We start from the raw sequence: 16,452 nt of genomic DNA, 5'->3' as shown, positions 1-16,452 counted from the left end.
TGTTTTCTGGCAAGATTATTACTATTTGACTGTGATCTTGTAATGTGAAGCTCGGTTTTAGCTTGCAACTCGGAGAGTTCACCGCATAGCAGCTAAAGTGTCTGATTACTGCTCAATTGGTAGATGCAATTTTACTTGGTATTGTCATCTACTCCCTCAATTATAGGTTATGTTAGCTTCTATAGATACGCAACATTTGATATGCACCTAGATATACGCTATGTCTAGGTGCATAGAAAATATTATGTATATAGAAAAATCAAAACGATGTATAATTTGGAACGAAGGGAGTATATTTAAATGATGTGGTTATCCATAGGCTGCATTGAATGCAAATCCTTTTTTGTATCTTCTTTAGCCGTGATTTTTAGTGCGACAATTATTCATTGCAGTATATGCTGCAGTACATAGCTTGATGCAAGATGTCCATATATGATATAACAAATTGTCAGTTGGCAAAATAAAGATTTGCTACTGAAAAAAATAAAGAATTCACTAAGTGGCTTACCAGTATGGGCATGTGATTGTTGCCAGTTGGCAATTCGGCATTACACGCAATGAATCATGTATGTGATATCTTTTTTTTTTGTGTGATTTCCTACATGTGCAAGAAACATGTGGGTGCGAGCTTGCAAGGAATGATTGCAGAGAGGTCAATGGTTTTTCATGTGGGAAGAACCATCTGACTTCCATACGGACATTCTACTGCCCTGCATGATTGCAGGAGGTCAATGGTTCTCATGTGGGAAGAACCATCTGACTTCCATGTGGACATTCTACTGCCCTGTATGATTGCATTGTCCCATGAAATTGATGAAGGTGCACGTGAGTGCTACTGATCTATTGGCGAGCAAGAACCTTCATTTATTTCCAGGTCAGCGAAGCCCGGACTATCTAGTTCGTGCCCGCAAATTTTGCCGGAACCCAGATTTCATTTTGTTCCTGATAAAGAAAACCCATGAGTGCAGTACAGTGCGGTTAAATTTTGCCTGCAACTTCCAATGCATGTCTTGTCTGTAATTGTTGTAATTACCTCAAATTCCGGTTAGCAGTCCAGACTAATCTATATCCAGCTCTATCTTTTTTTTTTTTGCGGCTAATATCCAGCTCTATCTTATCAGCTGTTTTCACAAGTCTGGTGTTCCTGGTTTATGTTCTTGTGGCTGAGGCAACCATTGCAGCTCGAAAACCTAAATTGGCGTGTTTTTTTAATGCTCCAGTCTAATTCGAGGGGAAATATAAAATTCGAACCTTGAGGGAACCTAGTGGAAATAAAAAGACGAGCGAAACAAGTTGGAAATAACCTAGTGGAAATTCAGTCGGGCTATTTTTCTCATGTACTTTTAATCCTGAGTAGACGAGCGAAACAAGTTGTTGAACACACGTAAAAAGATGTTCAACACACGTAAAAGGGTGGAGAAACAAGTCATCAAAGCGATCCGATTGGCGAAATAGAGGTTGGAACTGAACCTGTTCTCAGCTGATAGCGACGCATAGGTAGTGGAATCATCCTTTGCTCACACGGAGAAACGTTCCACGGAGAATTATTAAAGCCGGCCGCCTTATTTTAACAGTCTCTGAAAACGACACTGAGACGATGCTTTTCAGCGGTCGACCGGATTGCATGAATTCTTTCCTCCTGCCAGTAGTCAGTAATCAGGCATATTCGCAGCGTGTTCCCGTGTGAAGAATCAAAACGTGATCGTCTTGTTGGGTAGACACTCGTCACGGATATTTTTCGCCGATTTTGCCATGCCTTTGGAAACTTAAAAGTGATGTTCAGTTCATATCTATTATCATTGAAAGGTGGATTTAGTGTGACAAGGAAGTGTCAACAGCTTGCTTTGTTGTGCTTGTGCTACCCTTGCTTTGTTGTGCTTGTGCAACCTAGAACCACAGCTCTATCAATGAATGGCATTAGCAATTGTACTAGCTAGCCCATGCTTTTTTTTTTGAGTTTTCGCTTCTTCTGCTGAAGTGCTGATTTTAGCTTCTATCCGCAAAGAAATGGACAATTTTGCTCGCATTGGTTTCCAATCTTCAGGGGTTATTCTAGTTTATTTCCAAGATTGTATGAATTTAGATTATGCATGTCAGAGGCAAATGTAGCTTATAATTTCTCAATTTACACGCTATGATGTGTTCTACTACCTCGCAACCACAATTACCCAAACAATCAATAGCATTAGCATCAACAATACACGCCGTCCAAAGAATTTGTGAAAAGAAGGGGAAAATAATGGATTTTTGGTCAGATGTTTGCTTCGTCTCCATTGGGCAGCTTGGTGTACCGGATGCCAGCCCTGATCTCCTCCTCTTCCTCCGTGCTCTCTCTGCACTCGAAGTAGTAGGCCGTGACGGCGGCGGTGGAGAACACCTCCACGGCGCCCAGCAGCAGCACGTAGGCGGCGCCGGCGGCGGCCCCGCCCGCGGCGCTCCGCGGCCACCAGCGGAGCGCGAGCGTGTACACGGGCGACACCGCGGCGCCGAGCGCGAAGGTGGCCACCACGTAGAGCGCGGCCTGCGCGCCGCGGCCCCGCATGAGGCGCCACGCGCGGGACACCGCGCCCGCGCCGCGGCGCCCGGGCTCGGCGGCCGAGACGACCACGGCGACCGCGCAGACGACGGTGAGGTAGACGAGGAAGAGCGAGGCGAGGAGCACGAGCAGCGCGTCGAGGAAGAGGAACAGGAGGGAGTAGTCGAGGAGCGCCACGGCGAGCACCGCGAGGGCGACGATGGAGGCCGCGCAGGCGAGCTCCAGGGCGTATCCGAACGCGATGGTCAGGACCGGGCCCCAGAGGTTGCCCTTGGCCGCGCCCGCGGCCGCGGACACGGTTGCGCCGCCGGAGGAGGAGGAGGAGGAGGAGGGGAAGGCGGAGACGGCGGCGAAGACGGTGGTGATCTTGATGGCAGAGCCGGCCACGACGGCGCCGAGGAGGCACCCGCCGGCGGCGAGCAGGAGGCTCCGAAGGTCGTGCCGGAGCGCCCGGACGAGGTTCCGGTACGCCGCGGTCTCCGGGTCGGCGCGGCTGATGGCGTCGGCGTCGAGCAGCACGGCGGCCGCCAGGGGCTGCACGGCGAGGGCGTTGCCGAGGAGCAGCGCCGCGGCGAGCGCGGCCGTGAGGGCGAGGAGCGGCGCGAAGAGCGCGGCGTTCCGGGCCGGGACGACGGCGCCGTGCTTCAGGAACGTGAAGAAGCCCGGCTGCTGCCGCGTGGTAGCGGCGGCCGGCGGCTCCATGGCTGGTCCGGTCGATCGCAAGATTTAACCGAGCTGGGGTCCCGAGGAGGCCGGATTCGGAGTCGGGGGAGTCGGGGGAAGGGGAGAGGGGAGGACGTCGCGGCGAGTCGGGTGGCTCGCGCGTGGCGGAATGCACAAGGACAATGGGACAACCGTGGCGGCGGATTTGTAAGGGGAGGAGGCGTTTGACCTTTGACTGCGAGCGGAGGAGGGGGGAATTGCAGGCGACATGGAAGGAAGGTTCTTTGGATTGGGCGGCAACATGGATGAATCCGGCGGAGCACATGGTTATCTTCTCCTCCGTGATGCAACGCAACCACCGGCCGCGGAGAAAAGCATGGCTAATTTACTTGCCTGCGATTAGTACTAGTTCCGGATTGATCGTGGCGCGCCTTGATTCAACAGTGATTTGGTCCAGATCGCGGAATTCTAGAAGGGGAACGGACGGTTCGTAGATGAAAATTAGTCAGATTTGATAGAGTTAGATTCGTCCGAAGAGGTGAGTCTGAGCCCCTGTAAATAAACAGTTGAATTCAAGTTTTACAAAAAAAATTGGCCCCGCGTCGCTCCTCCTCGGGAGCGGCTCGGGCGGAACCCCAACCGGCCCTCCAGCGCCGACCCCCTCCTCGCCGTCACCCGAGCGGCCGCCAAAAGCCCACGTGGTCGCAAAGAACGTGGCGGCGGGGCTCCACCACCCTCCTCCTCTCCCCTTCTCCCCCCTCTAGTTCTCTTTGGGGGCTGCCTCTAGCCATGACAGCGGCAGCTGGCTCCGGCCGTCCGTGGCCGGATCTGGACTTGGACTGGCTGGATCCGCCTCCTCGGCCACCGGATCTGCATCCTCGGGCTCTTGGCGTGCCGGGGACATGCGGCGGCGGCTGTCCTGCGGCGGTGGTGCGTGCGTCGGGCGGCGGGTGCACGGACAGCTGCGGGTGGCGCGTGCCTCGGGCTGCGGCGGCGCCCGGCAACAGAGGTTTTCGCGGCCGCCCGAGTGGCGTGGCTCGGCGCGGCTGCGGCGGCGCCCTTGGGCGCGCGGTCCAATGCGGCTTCGGCTGCGCCCGCTACCCCGGCTGCGACGGTGTTTGCGGCCGGCACGCGGCGACAGAGATCCTACGCGCCAACACCCCCTACCTAGCGTGCCAACTGGCGGTGGGTGAGTACCGCAAGCAGAGATTGGTGGGAACCCCTGTTTAGAGATTCGGCCAGGGATGTAACACGTAGTAGGATTCCGGGCGTGTGACGATGAGGAGACAAAGGGGTTTAGACAGGTTCGGACCGCTATGAGCGTAACACCCTATGTCATGTGTGGAGCTGGTAGTTGTATTCAGGTTAGTCCCCTCCCTCCCCTTTGCACATTGCCTATCTATTCTATTTATAGCCTTCCTCGTGGCCCCGGGGAGAGGCGTACCGCCTTGAGTGTGAATGCGGCGCCTTATGAGGGGTGCCGACCTGCAAGTGGTGCCCGCCTGCTAGATAGGGCCCTGCGTTGTGGGCCAGGACTGTCATTGCTCGGGATCCTGCTCGAGGGACCCAAGGATACCTTGAGATCTCTTCCGGGCTCTGCGCATCGCCCGCCAGACGGGGGCCTGCATCGTGGGCCAGGACAGTCGTGGCTCGGGATCCTCCTCAAGGGACCTCAGGACGCCCTGAGGTTTCTTTCGAGCTTTATGCATTGCCCAGGGTCTTTCCTGTGCGTGCCGCTCAGTGTCGTCGGCGCTCCTTTGCAGGTCTGTCCGATGTGACGGGAGGCGTAAGTGGTGGGGCTACCCCCACCGCCCATTGCCAGACGACAGAATGTGACCCAGGAGGGGGGCTCCCTCTGCCTGGTCACCGCGCCGTCTATGAGCATGCCTCTCTTGAAATCATGTTGTTTTTTGGGGAAGGCGCGTCACCCTGGGCCTTGCCTGGTCGTAGCAGGGCGGGCACATTAAATGCGCCGACAGACGAATCCCTTCTCCATAAAGGGACCGCCATGTCTCGGAGCGATGCTTGGCCCGCCGCGGTCTGCGGTCTTGGGTCCTCTAGAAGATGTTTCATTTTTGCCCATTACTACTAGTGGACCAGGAGGACTTTTCGGCCTATTTACCTTTAGTTTGTCCAGGGCTAGGGGACCCTGTTCCCATGGTGTTGACAGCAGTCCTCTTTATGATCTCTTTGTGAAATTCATTTTGTTGCTTTTGTTTTTCCTTGTATGTTTTAAACACCTTTAGGAAGTCATCATTGTCCACGGGCGGGTGAGGGGTGATCCGCCCCTGAAAATGCTTTTCCAGAACGGGCCGGTTGCTATAGTAGCTCTGCTCCATTTGTAGCAACGGGTTATATTTTGATCCGTCTCTGGAAAAAAAGTGATGTTCCTATAAATTATTTTTGTAGTAGTGTATCCATTTGAAACAAATGATTATACATCTAAGATCCTAAGATCCTATAGAACTCCGGTCCAACCTCTTGCAAACTTCCGTTTATGTCTATCTCTCTCCTCAAATTTCTATATTTTTCTTGTGTTGTATCCAAAAGTTCTTTTGGAAAGTTTTCTGAATTCTTATAGGATGGCAATTGATAACCAACTCGAATCCTGCATTTTTTCTATTCCTAAGTTCTGAGAATTGTGTATTCGAAAGGACGTCCAGAGATCTACGTTAAACTGTAGCATATCTTTTATGATAACAAGTAGCCATAGCATCCTTCCACTGTTTTTGTCTTATCATACACTCACAAGTCACAACAGTAATGAAATGCAACGATTTCTGTGGACCTCACTGTCAAGAATGCCAGTCCGGATTGAAATTTAAAACAGAGTATGCAGAGCAAATGGTGCCTGCAGTTCCAAGACAAATTCCGAAAACAACTACGTTCCCTTTTCCCCTGCTTTTATCCATGATTCGAATAGTTGAGCCAGAAAAAATAAATTACGTTCAAGAGTTCTGTCCTTTATGTCCAGTACTGCAGCAATGTTTGTGAGTACGGTGAGCTGGTGACCGGGAAGAATTTGAGGTGAATTTGTTTCCTATCTGATTCAAAGATATTTTTTTTATACTATGCCGATGTGTCTGCAACTATGACACAGTGTGGTGTAAGACACTTAAACAACTATTGTACCCAGAAAAGATGTTTGGTCAGTTTCTTCAAGGAGCTTAATCTCGGCGCTGAAGCTATTGGCACCCGACGTTTTTTTTATTCCAATTTTTAGTCAACAATCATGATCTTCGTACCAAGACTATGAACCACAGCGGAAAAGGTTGTGCTAGGCTCTATTTCAGAAGGCCTACAAGATGCTCAGGTCGGCCCAGCCCGCTAGCCCAGCTTGATTTTGTATCCACAATCTCTGAAGAAAGTGAGCCCACTACTGGAGCAGAGGAAACTGAGCAGATCGGCATCAGAAATTTCGTTTCGCATGTTGCCATGCGGTGAAACAAATATATGTCGTGATTCTGCACGACTAGCACAAGGATCGAAGCATCAACGAGACTAACATACATATAAAGCAGGTTTGGTTGTGGTTATCAATTTCGAATTCTCAACTTATACGTGTGCTTATATTTTTCTATATTTATTCTAGGTCTAGTGGTGCAATTCTTTGAGTGTTGGGTCCGTGTCCATGAATAACAAGGTGTATATAGTGACTTTCACAATCTACTGATCGGTCTCTAAGATGTGATCGTAAAGATAGGATGTGCATGTTCATGTGGGTTGATGACCAAAATTGGTAGAGGGTTGCAAACCGGTCTGATCGGTGTGCACAAACTAGTAAGACTGATCTGGATGACTTTATCAAAATGTAAATGTGATTTCACCATTGTGTAACTCTTGTCGAGACGTTAAAATTCATAACGTCCGATTTGGAGTTCGGATAAGGGTTATGATTTCGGGAAGACTTGATCCAGATCGGACCGGTCAGATCGGTTGAGAGGGCGGTCAGACTGGTTTTGCCTGTGTAGTCTGAGTTAGAAGTTATATTTTGACACGAGATGTATTAGGGTTTCAACTTCTAATGGGGTAAAACCTCCTCTCCCTAAAGGGTCACGGCCAATTGAGGGTATCCAATCGGTCAAAAACATATCAATCTAGTACTTTTCTCTACTTTGTGTCTCTTCCATACTCTTAACTTTTCCAACCCTGATCTACTGTTCTTCCTTCGTCTCTACGGCGATTGAGGATGCTCTAGGTGGTCTGCTGATTCTAGAGCAACCCAAGGTGCGCCTGCTCCGATGGAGTCCCTCCCGGTGATCCGTTTGTGACCCGTTTGATCGGTCCACCGTACCGGTATGACTGGTTGGCGTAGAGGTACTTGGCGTAGAGGTACCACGAGGTGCGCCCCTGCACGTTGCACGTTAAGTGCTTGATATTTGGTGCGGCGTGTTTTCACATCAACAATGTGAGAGCGGGGTATGCATGGAAATAGAATGAACAAAGCAGGTGCTATCCATGTTGAATAGTAGTTTGAAAGAGAATCAGTAAAAAGATTGGTTCATGTACCTACATGTCCCAAAATGCAGTCACTTTAAGATATGCTATCTTTCTTGATATTTTTATACAAGTCGTGTAACACCCCGTGCTCTAAAATCGTGCTGTCTAGCCCTTCCGAGTGGTAGGCCCTCATACACATAGTTCTTACACTGTATCCTCGTTTAATGTAAAAATGTTAATCTGAAGGTGCTATGGTTGGAGTATAAATGTTTATAAGTTGGTTTCACTCTTACTCAACTATAAAGATGGTACTAAACATATGCACACAGTACTTATGGATCATTACTAGGTCACGTACCAAATTAGATCAGGTGTCACTGGTCGCCAAAAATTTTAGTATATCTTCTTTTTTTTTCGCTAGTAGCTCACAACTTTCCTAGTATAATTTACATCTTTCGCAACAGTTTTATGAAATCACACAATAATTAACCTTTTTTCTTGGGGATAGCTATATCATGCTGCTAATTAACTAGCTAGGAAATCCTGACAAACCATTCAGTTATTATTTCTATTCCATACATATTTTCTGGAAACTGTGGGCATTAACTGTCGGAGAAACTATGTACAACCACCTGCTAACATGTTAGATCTGCCCTGCTAAAATTAATTCAATCTAACCATTGATATGCAAGAGAATTTTAGGAAATTTAATTACGCATCCTGCCATCGCGAGGATAACTTTGTTATTTCTCCAAGCTTGGTTACAGTCGGTTGTGTTCATGCTGCAGCTGTTTCTGGGTGCCACCCTGGGCTAGGAAGAAGCCGGCGACGCCACAAACCTGAAGCTACGAGTTCTCTCACGATTTGGCAATAGTTGCTAAATTCACAATATTAACACTGCACCTTGCAAGAAAGAGAGAGTTGTCACAAGCTAAATTGAGTATATTGTATCAGCAATTCTTTCAAGTTCCTTGCACATTCGGTCGTAATGTGTCGTCAGTACAAAGCACACCTGAGCAAAGTAACAGGTTTCCGTGGTGCGGCCTCCTCGCTGGAGAAGGCTTGCGCCGCCATAGGAGTTGACGCAGCTGCTTTCTTTGGGACACCTTAATTGCGGCTCTCAACGCAACTTTGGTCCTGACGCTACGCGTATGGAAACATAACACATACTTGTTCCACTCCAATGCCACATAAGGAGCAGTGTTTTCCTTGTTGAAGTCCAGACTAATCAGCCAACAGAGGGAGTGCCACCGAATCAATACTAAAAAATAATGAATGCGAAAGGGTCCTGCTTGATGAACGAGACTCCTCTGCGGTAGTGCCATGCGACATGGGGTCACTAACACGTACTTGACACCACATATGTTGATTGATTGAGAGATGGTTTCTTTACTTGATTGTGCCAGCCCTGCAATTCGGCTCATTCATGAGTTTACTCTGCAATCATGCACTTCTTTAATTTAGCAATGAACTGCATAGTTATTATCTCTCCGTCTTGTTTTGCTCCAATGCCTCAACAAAACACATATTTATTTTGTGGTGCCAAAACAGCAACAGATTTGAGAAAGAAAACACACACTCAATTTTATTAGTTAATCCACATGGTGGAAAGGGAAATGCATATCCCTAGCTTGTTAGGCCAATTGTGTTCGGATAAGCCTGTCGAAGTGAATGTAAATATAACCCAGCAAGATCATTCACTCTATGCCCTCTAGTCATGCACTTCTATCCTTTCATCATGAGTTTTGTTGCCAACATTGTTTTGAAAGGACGAAGAATAACTCTCAAAACCAAAAGGTGGAGATCATGTTTATGTTGGTTTTTTGATCAACATACATCATACTTGACTGTGTAATCATCATGTTTTCGTGTCAGCTGGAAAGAAATGCGTAAGAAACATTTAGATGGAAAATGTTTAGTACAGTTGCATTGCATTCATTCATTCATTCATTCATTGCTAACAGAATACACATTTCAGCACACGATCCAATTCTCTCAGTTGGCCACTAACCATACAAAAAACAAGATCACACTGCCCGCGTGGCCGCAACTTGTAACTTCACGTACTGTGGACTGCACTCTTATCAAAACGTACCGACTGGTGTTTCAGAACATTTGCTTGATTGCATTATGATCAAGCAACTTGCAGCAATCTGCATCCTAAAACCCAGTAAAAGCAGTGTCATGGGTTGCTGCCCTCGCATCCAGTGAATGCAACACCTCACGTGCTGTTGCTGTTGCCACTTGAGATTTGAGAATCCATGAACTGAGTGCCTTGTTCGGGGCGAACTCGCGTTGTGCAACTCTTAGATTTGGCATCGACCGATGTGTTGGCCCTGCTGTCAAGCCATTCATCCGATTTCTTCGGCTGCATGTGTATGTAAACCCATCTGCTACCATATGCCGATCAGCCGATGTGCGGATCACTAACAACCTCCTGTCCATCATGCATCAGACAATGAGCGAGGGGGTTAAATTCAGCATCTCATAAAATGTTAGAAGCCAGACACATCGGACAAGTCACTAGATTCATTGTTTGGTCCTTGTCATGGCAAACATATCACTAACCAACAGGCCGACTTATCCTGTTCTTGAGCTGAATGCCAGATGCCACCCTGAACCTTGTTCTAAAGCATTGAACCGGACTGCTTCAATGTGCTCTCCGTTCTCCAATTACGGCTCGCATACTACTCGGGAATATGGAATGTTACCGCGTGCGGCACCATTTACATTGGGAAAAAGTCTACATCATCCCCTCAACTACGAAGAGTGGAATAATTCATCCCCTGGACTACAAAACCGGATATACTGCCCTCTCAACTAGCCAAAACCAGTCAAATAGCCCTCAAGCGGTTTTGAACGGTGGTTTGCCACCGTGGGTGCTGACATGGACGACGACGTGGCGATGGCCCCACATGTCCATGCTGTTACAGGCCGGGTCCAGGATGCCCACGACAAGTGCGTGCCGAGGCCGCGTGCGACGCGCACGGCGCTGCTTGGCCGGCGCCGGAGCTGCGGCAGCGAGCGGCAAGGCGGCCAGGGAGGCGAGCGTGGGCAAGGGCGGCGTGCGCATAGGCCGTGCGGGGGTGCGGCAAGCCTCACCGGCCGGGCGCTGGGCAGAGAACGGCAGCGAGGAGGCGGTCCGACGCAAGACGGCGGCGGCGGGCGGAGCTTCGATGTCGGGAGCTCTGCACGGCGAGGCAAAGGGCCGGGTGAGGGCTCAAACAGTTAGAGGGGATGGAGGAGGAGCTGTGGGTGCGAGCTCACCGGAGAGGACGAATCGACGGCGGCTGGAGTCGGGGAAGGAGCTCGTGGCGGCGGCCATGGAGAAAGGGATGGAAATTTTGGGGCAAGGGTTTGGGGCTGGTGCGATGCCGTGGCGCCGCCGCCCCCGCTGCGGTGCTGCCCAACGGGCACGCGAGGATGCGCGGGGAAGATAGGGTGGCAGCTGATGCGTGGGCCCGGATCGAGCTCCGCTGCCTCCAAATCGAGCTCTGCTGCCTCCACATTGAGCTATGCTGCCGCCGGATCGAGCTTCGCCGCCCTTTGCTATGTCGATGGTCGTGGTAGCTCGTCGTCGTCCACCCCCTTCGCCGGCTTGAGCGCAAGGCTAGTCGGCATTGCCACCTAGTCGGACTGCGCGGAGGAGGCGGCGTTCCTGGAGGCCCAACGCGCGAACGCCGTCGCGCCGGCGTCTCCTGTGCTTCCGGCCGATCGCGCTGCGACCCCAAATCCTCCTCCTCTGAGCTGTCATGGCCTCATGGGCCGATTCCTTGGGCCACCAGCACGTCCTCCGCCCCATCGACCTCTCCGACGCCTCATCCAGGACCGTCGTGCGCCGGAGCATTCTCCCACCGGCAAGCCCCAGCCGCCCAATGCCGCTGCCAAGAACCCCACAGAGAGCACTGTTAGAATTGCCAAAACTTAAAATTAACGGCAAGATTATCCAGAATCTTAACATAACCTAGTTCATGACAAATCAATCTAATGCGGAATAAACGGTAATCTTTATACCAGCGTTAGCAGTTGCAGCAGCCATTTACGCCTGATCCGTAGAGGAAGTAGGCGTTCTTGTCGGTGTAGGAGATGCAGCGGCGAATCGGCTTCCTCCGGGCGCCAACGGGAGTGCTTGACCTTCCAAACCCCTCCAATGCCTTTAGCGATCAGACTAGCGGTGGCTAGGGTTTTAGATTGAGATTAATCAGGTCATCAGGGTGCTAACCACGACCTTATGTTTATAGGCACTGTGGGGCTGGGGGCCAGCCTCTGGAAACAGGCCTAATGGGCCTGCTGATCACAGCCCATTAGGGTTTTATCATTAGGTTTCCTTAATCACGTTTAGATGGTTTAAACGTTTTTCTTAACAGTGAAGATCACAATATCTTAACAGAATTTATTTCCAACATTCTCCCACTTGATCGAACGGTTAAGGCTAATGTTGGTATCATACTAATGTTCATCCTTAGTAGTAACAGAAAGTACCGGACCAATGCGTCGTCAGTAGCTTGATGCACTACTGGGACCCCATTACCCACAGTCTCACTGAAACACCTCGGTAGAACGCTTATTCATTAGTTGGGAGTTATAATGGCAGGACCTAAAGACTATCCACCAAACCCATATTAGTAACGTGCTGCTTAAACACGTTCGGTGGTAAGCCTTTAGTGAGCGGATCCGCTAACATAGAATTAGTTCTTATGTGCTCAATCTTAATGGTTCGATCCTGGCATCTTTCTTTCACAACACGATACTTAAGGTCAATGTGTTTGGAAGCACCACTTGACTTGTTGTTACTCGAAAAGAATACTGCAGACTGATTATCGCAGTATAACGTTATAGGTTTCGTAATGCTGTCAATTACCTTGAGGCCCGGAATAAAATTCTTAAGCCAAACAGCCTGTCCAGTTGCTTCATAGCATGCCACAAATTCAGCTTGCATTGTCGACGCTGCAACTAAACTTTGCTTAGAGCTTTTCCATGATATAGCTCCACCAGTTAACGTGTAGATATATCCTGACGTAGATTTTCTACTATCCACACATCCAGCAAAGTCAGCATCAGTATAACCCACAACTTCAAGGTTATCTGATCTTCTGTATGTGAGCATGAAGTCTTTAGTGCCTTGGCAGTAACGTAATGCCTTCTTGACACCAACCCAGTGGACCTTACCGGGATTTTTCTGATATCTTCCAAACATTCCGGTAGCAAAAGCCAAGTCAGGACGCGTACAGACTTGTGCATACATCAGGCTTCCGACAGCTGAAGCATAAGGTATGTCCTTCATCTCATCTGATTCCAATTGGTTCTTAGGACATTGGGCTTCATTAAACTTATCGCCCTTCGCTAATGGAACAGGTGTGGCCTTACTCTTATCCATATTAAATCTCTTAAGCATTTTCTCAATATATGCCTTTTGAGACAATCCTAGTACTCCTTTGGTCCTATCTCGGTGTATCTCAATGCCCAGAACATAAGAGGCTTCACCAAGATCTTTCATATCAAAATTGGATGAAAGAAATCCCTTTGTATCATGCAGCATACGCTTATCGCTGCTCGCTAATAGGATATCATCCACATAAAAGCACTAGAATTATAAATTTACCACCCTTTATCTTAGTGTAGATACAATTATCTACATCATTCTCCTTAAATCCGAATTTCTTAATCACTTGATCGAATTTAAGGTTCCACTGTCTTGACGCTTGCTTAAGCCCGTAAATAGATTTCTTAAGTCTGCATCCTAAATGTTCCTTGCCCTTCACAACAAAACCTTCCGGTTGTGCCATGAAAATGGTCTCATCCAAGTCACCATTCAAGAACGCAGTTTTGACATCCATCTGATGTAGCTCTAAGTTATAATGAGCTACTAGCGCCATAACGATTCTGAATGAATCTTTCTTAGACACAGGGGAGAAAGTTTCATTATAATCGACCCCTTCTTTTTGTGTAAAACCTTTGGCTACAAGCCTTGCTTTGAATCGTTCGACTTTCCCTTTAGAATCACGTTTAGTCTTGTAGACCCATTTACAGCCTACTGGTTTGACTCCATTAGGAATATCTACCAGATCCCAAACATCATTAGAACTCATGGACTTAAGCTCTTCTTCCATGGCCTCAACCCATTTGGCAGAGTTCTCACATGATACTGCCTCTTTAAACGTGTTCGGATCATCAGCTTTCCCAATATCATACATATCTTCACTTAAGTATGTCTCATAATCAGGGAAAACTGTCTTTTTCCTAGCCCGCTGTGATCTTCTTAATGGTTCTACAGGCTGAGGTGCTGGTTGAGGTGCAGCCTGAGGCACCTCGACAGGGTTCTCATCTTCAGCATTAGGCGCCATTTGCTCAGCTTGTTGTTCGCTCGCAGGCTCAGGAGCTACTTCAACAGCCGGAGTTGCACTAGTACTCTGAACAGGAGGCGTAATCTGATCAGATGGTGTACTCTGAACGGAAGGAACAAACAGCGGCACTAACTGAGGTGTTACTGTTTCTTGAATTACGGGGATGGGAAGCTCAGCCCGTATTTCTTTAAGATTAATTTCCCTCCTCGGAAAGCTCCCACTGATTCCTGCATCCTCTAGGAATACAGCCTGCCTGGTCTCAACGAACTTAGTGAGGCGATCAAGACAGTAGAATCGGTATCCCTTGGACTTATCAGGGTATCCGATAAAATAGCAGCTCACCGTCTTATTATCTAATTTCTTTTGCTGTGGATTAAATAATTTAGCTTCGGCTGGACAGCCCCACACACGTAAATAATTAAGCGACGGTTTCTTCCCAAACCACAACTCATAAGGTGTTTTTGGCACAGATTTGGAAGGAACACGATTTAGTATGTGCGCAGCTGTTTTTAATGCTTCCATCCACAGCTCCACAGACAAAGTAGAATAACTAAGCATACTACATACCATATCCATTAGTGTACGATTACGACGCTCAGCAACTCCATTTTGCTGTGGTTCGCCCGGCATACTGTACTGGGCCTTTATACCATTCTCTTCAAGATACTTAGCGAATGGTCCAGGTACTTGGCCGAATGGAGCATGTCTCCCATAATATTCACCACCTCGATCCGATCTCACTAATTTAATAGTGATATTATGCTGATTTTCCACTTCAGCTTTGAATATTTTGAATTTATCTAATGACTCGGATCGATCACGAATGGGGTAAATATAACCGTAACGAGAGAAGTCATCTGTGAAAGTAATGAACGAGTCAAAACCATCAACAGACTTTACTGGGAACGGGCCACAAATATCAGTATGAATTATTTCTAATAGGCCCGAACTCCGAGTAGCTCCTTTCTTAATTGTCTTAGCGAATTTCCCCTTAATACAATCAACGCATTGTTGATCTAAGTTTGAGAGATCTAATGAATGGAGTATCTCTTCTCTTATGAGACGCTCAATTCTCCCCCTCGAAATGTGGCCCAAACGACAATGCCACAATTTCGAAGAAGTCTCATCATCACGCTTACGCTTATGCGATACATCATCCACATTCATTGCAGAATAAACATTATCAAGAGAGAGCAAATAAAGATCGCCTTGCAAATGACCAAGGCCCACACTTAAATTATGAAATTTAATGTTGCACACAGAGTTGCCAAACTCACAAATATGTCCCGACTTATCTAAACGCGAAACAGAAATAAGGTTTCTCTTTAAACTGGGAACATAAAGAACATCATGCAAACTAAGGTTGAAGCCGCCTGGTAACTCCAAATCGAAGCTCCCAATGCCTTCAACCTTCACTTCATTGCCATCAGCCACTCTTAGGCTTCGCTCCCCCTCTCTTATAGTTCGGATCGAACTGAATACCTGCAGTGAATTGGAAATGTGCACAGTGGCACCTGAGTCAATCCACCAAGTATTAGGAGAAAAATTCACTAAGAACGATTCATCAATGAAAGATACATAATCAGTAATTGTACCTTTATTCTTAAGCCACTCCTTAAATCCATGACATTCCTTCTGCTCATGTTTAGGTGACTTGCAGAACTTGCACAGCCTCTCATTAGAGGTCTTCTTATGTGACACGGCCTTGCTCTTATGGCCCTTAAACTTTTTCTTATGCTGCCTGTTGCTCCCAGACTCAGCCTGATGCTTGGAAGTGTTATTCATGCTAACACGCCCAAAGCGCTCGCTGACCATGTTGACAGCATCCTTCATCCTTTCAGCTTTCTGCCTTTCTTCTTCCTCAACACAGTAACTAATGAGCTCAGCCATGCTCCAAGTCGCCTTCTGAGTGTTGTAGCTTATTTTGAAGGGACTGTACTGTACTGGCAGAGAAGTCATGATGAAGTGCACCAGAAAACCATCAGAGATAGCCATATCCAGTGTCTTCAGCTTATTTGCCATGTCACACATGCTCATAATGTGCTCCCTGATTCCACTTTGCCCATCATACTGTGAAGTCAGCATCTTCATGATCAGGGTGCTAGCATAAGTCTTGGAAGAACTCTTAAAGTTCTCCTCCACCTTGGCAAGATATGCCCTGGCGCTCAGATCATTACCATCCTGGTCCTTATCAGGAATAGCACCACAGATGGGCGGAGTGATCGTGTTCTTAATGATCATGCTAGCCATCCTGTCTGATCTCTCCCACTTTTCAATAGCGGTACGATCACCATCAGGATCAGTGGGCGCTGCTGGCTTGTCTTGACGTAAGGCGAGATCATACTCGCACACAGCAATGGCAACATTAACATCTTTATACCAGCTTGGATAGTTGGTGCCATTCAGTGGCTCAATGGATTTCAGGTAGCCCGTCACAGTGTTCACTGAAAAATTATGAGAACAATAACT

General features: G+C 48.1%; 1 protein-coding gene across 1 annotated transcript; it reads right to left on the bottom strand.

Moving 5' to 3' along the window:
* Positions 1 to 2,091: 2,091 nt before the first annotated feature.
* Positions 2,092 to 3,719, bottom strand: LOC112897152. Its single transcript, XM_025965369.1, has one exon. The coding sequence runs from the start codon at positions 3,236 to 3,238 to the stop codon at positions 2,252 to 2,254; it is 987 nt and encodes a 328-aa protein (XP_025821154.1). The 5' UTR covers positions 3,239 to 3,719; the 3' UTR covers positions 2,092 to 2,251.
* Positions 3,720 to 16,452: the final 12,733 nt, after the last annotated feature.

This window comes from Panicum hallii, chromosome 6 (assembly GCF_002211085.1).
Source record: "Panicum hallii strain FIL2 chromosome 6, PHallii_v3.1, whole genome shotgun sequence".
NCBI lineage: Eukaryota > Viridiplantae > Streptophyta > Magnoliopsida > Poales > Poaceae > Panicum > Panicum hallii.
This window is presented reverse-complemented; position numbering and strand designations above follow the sequence as displayed.

Excerpts from the sequence above, each read along its gene's own strand:
- LOC112897152 (XM_025965369.1), bottom strand. The coding sequence starts at position 3,238 with ATGGAGCCGCCGGCCGCCGCTACCACGCGGCAGCAGCCGGGCTTCTTC.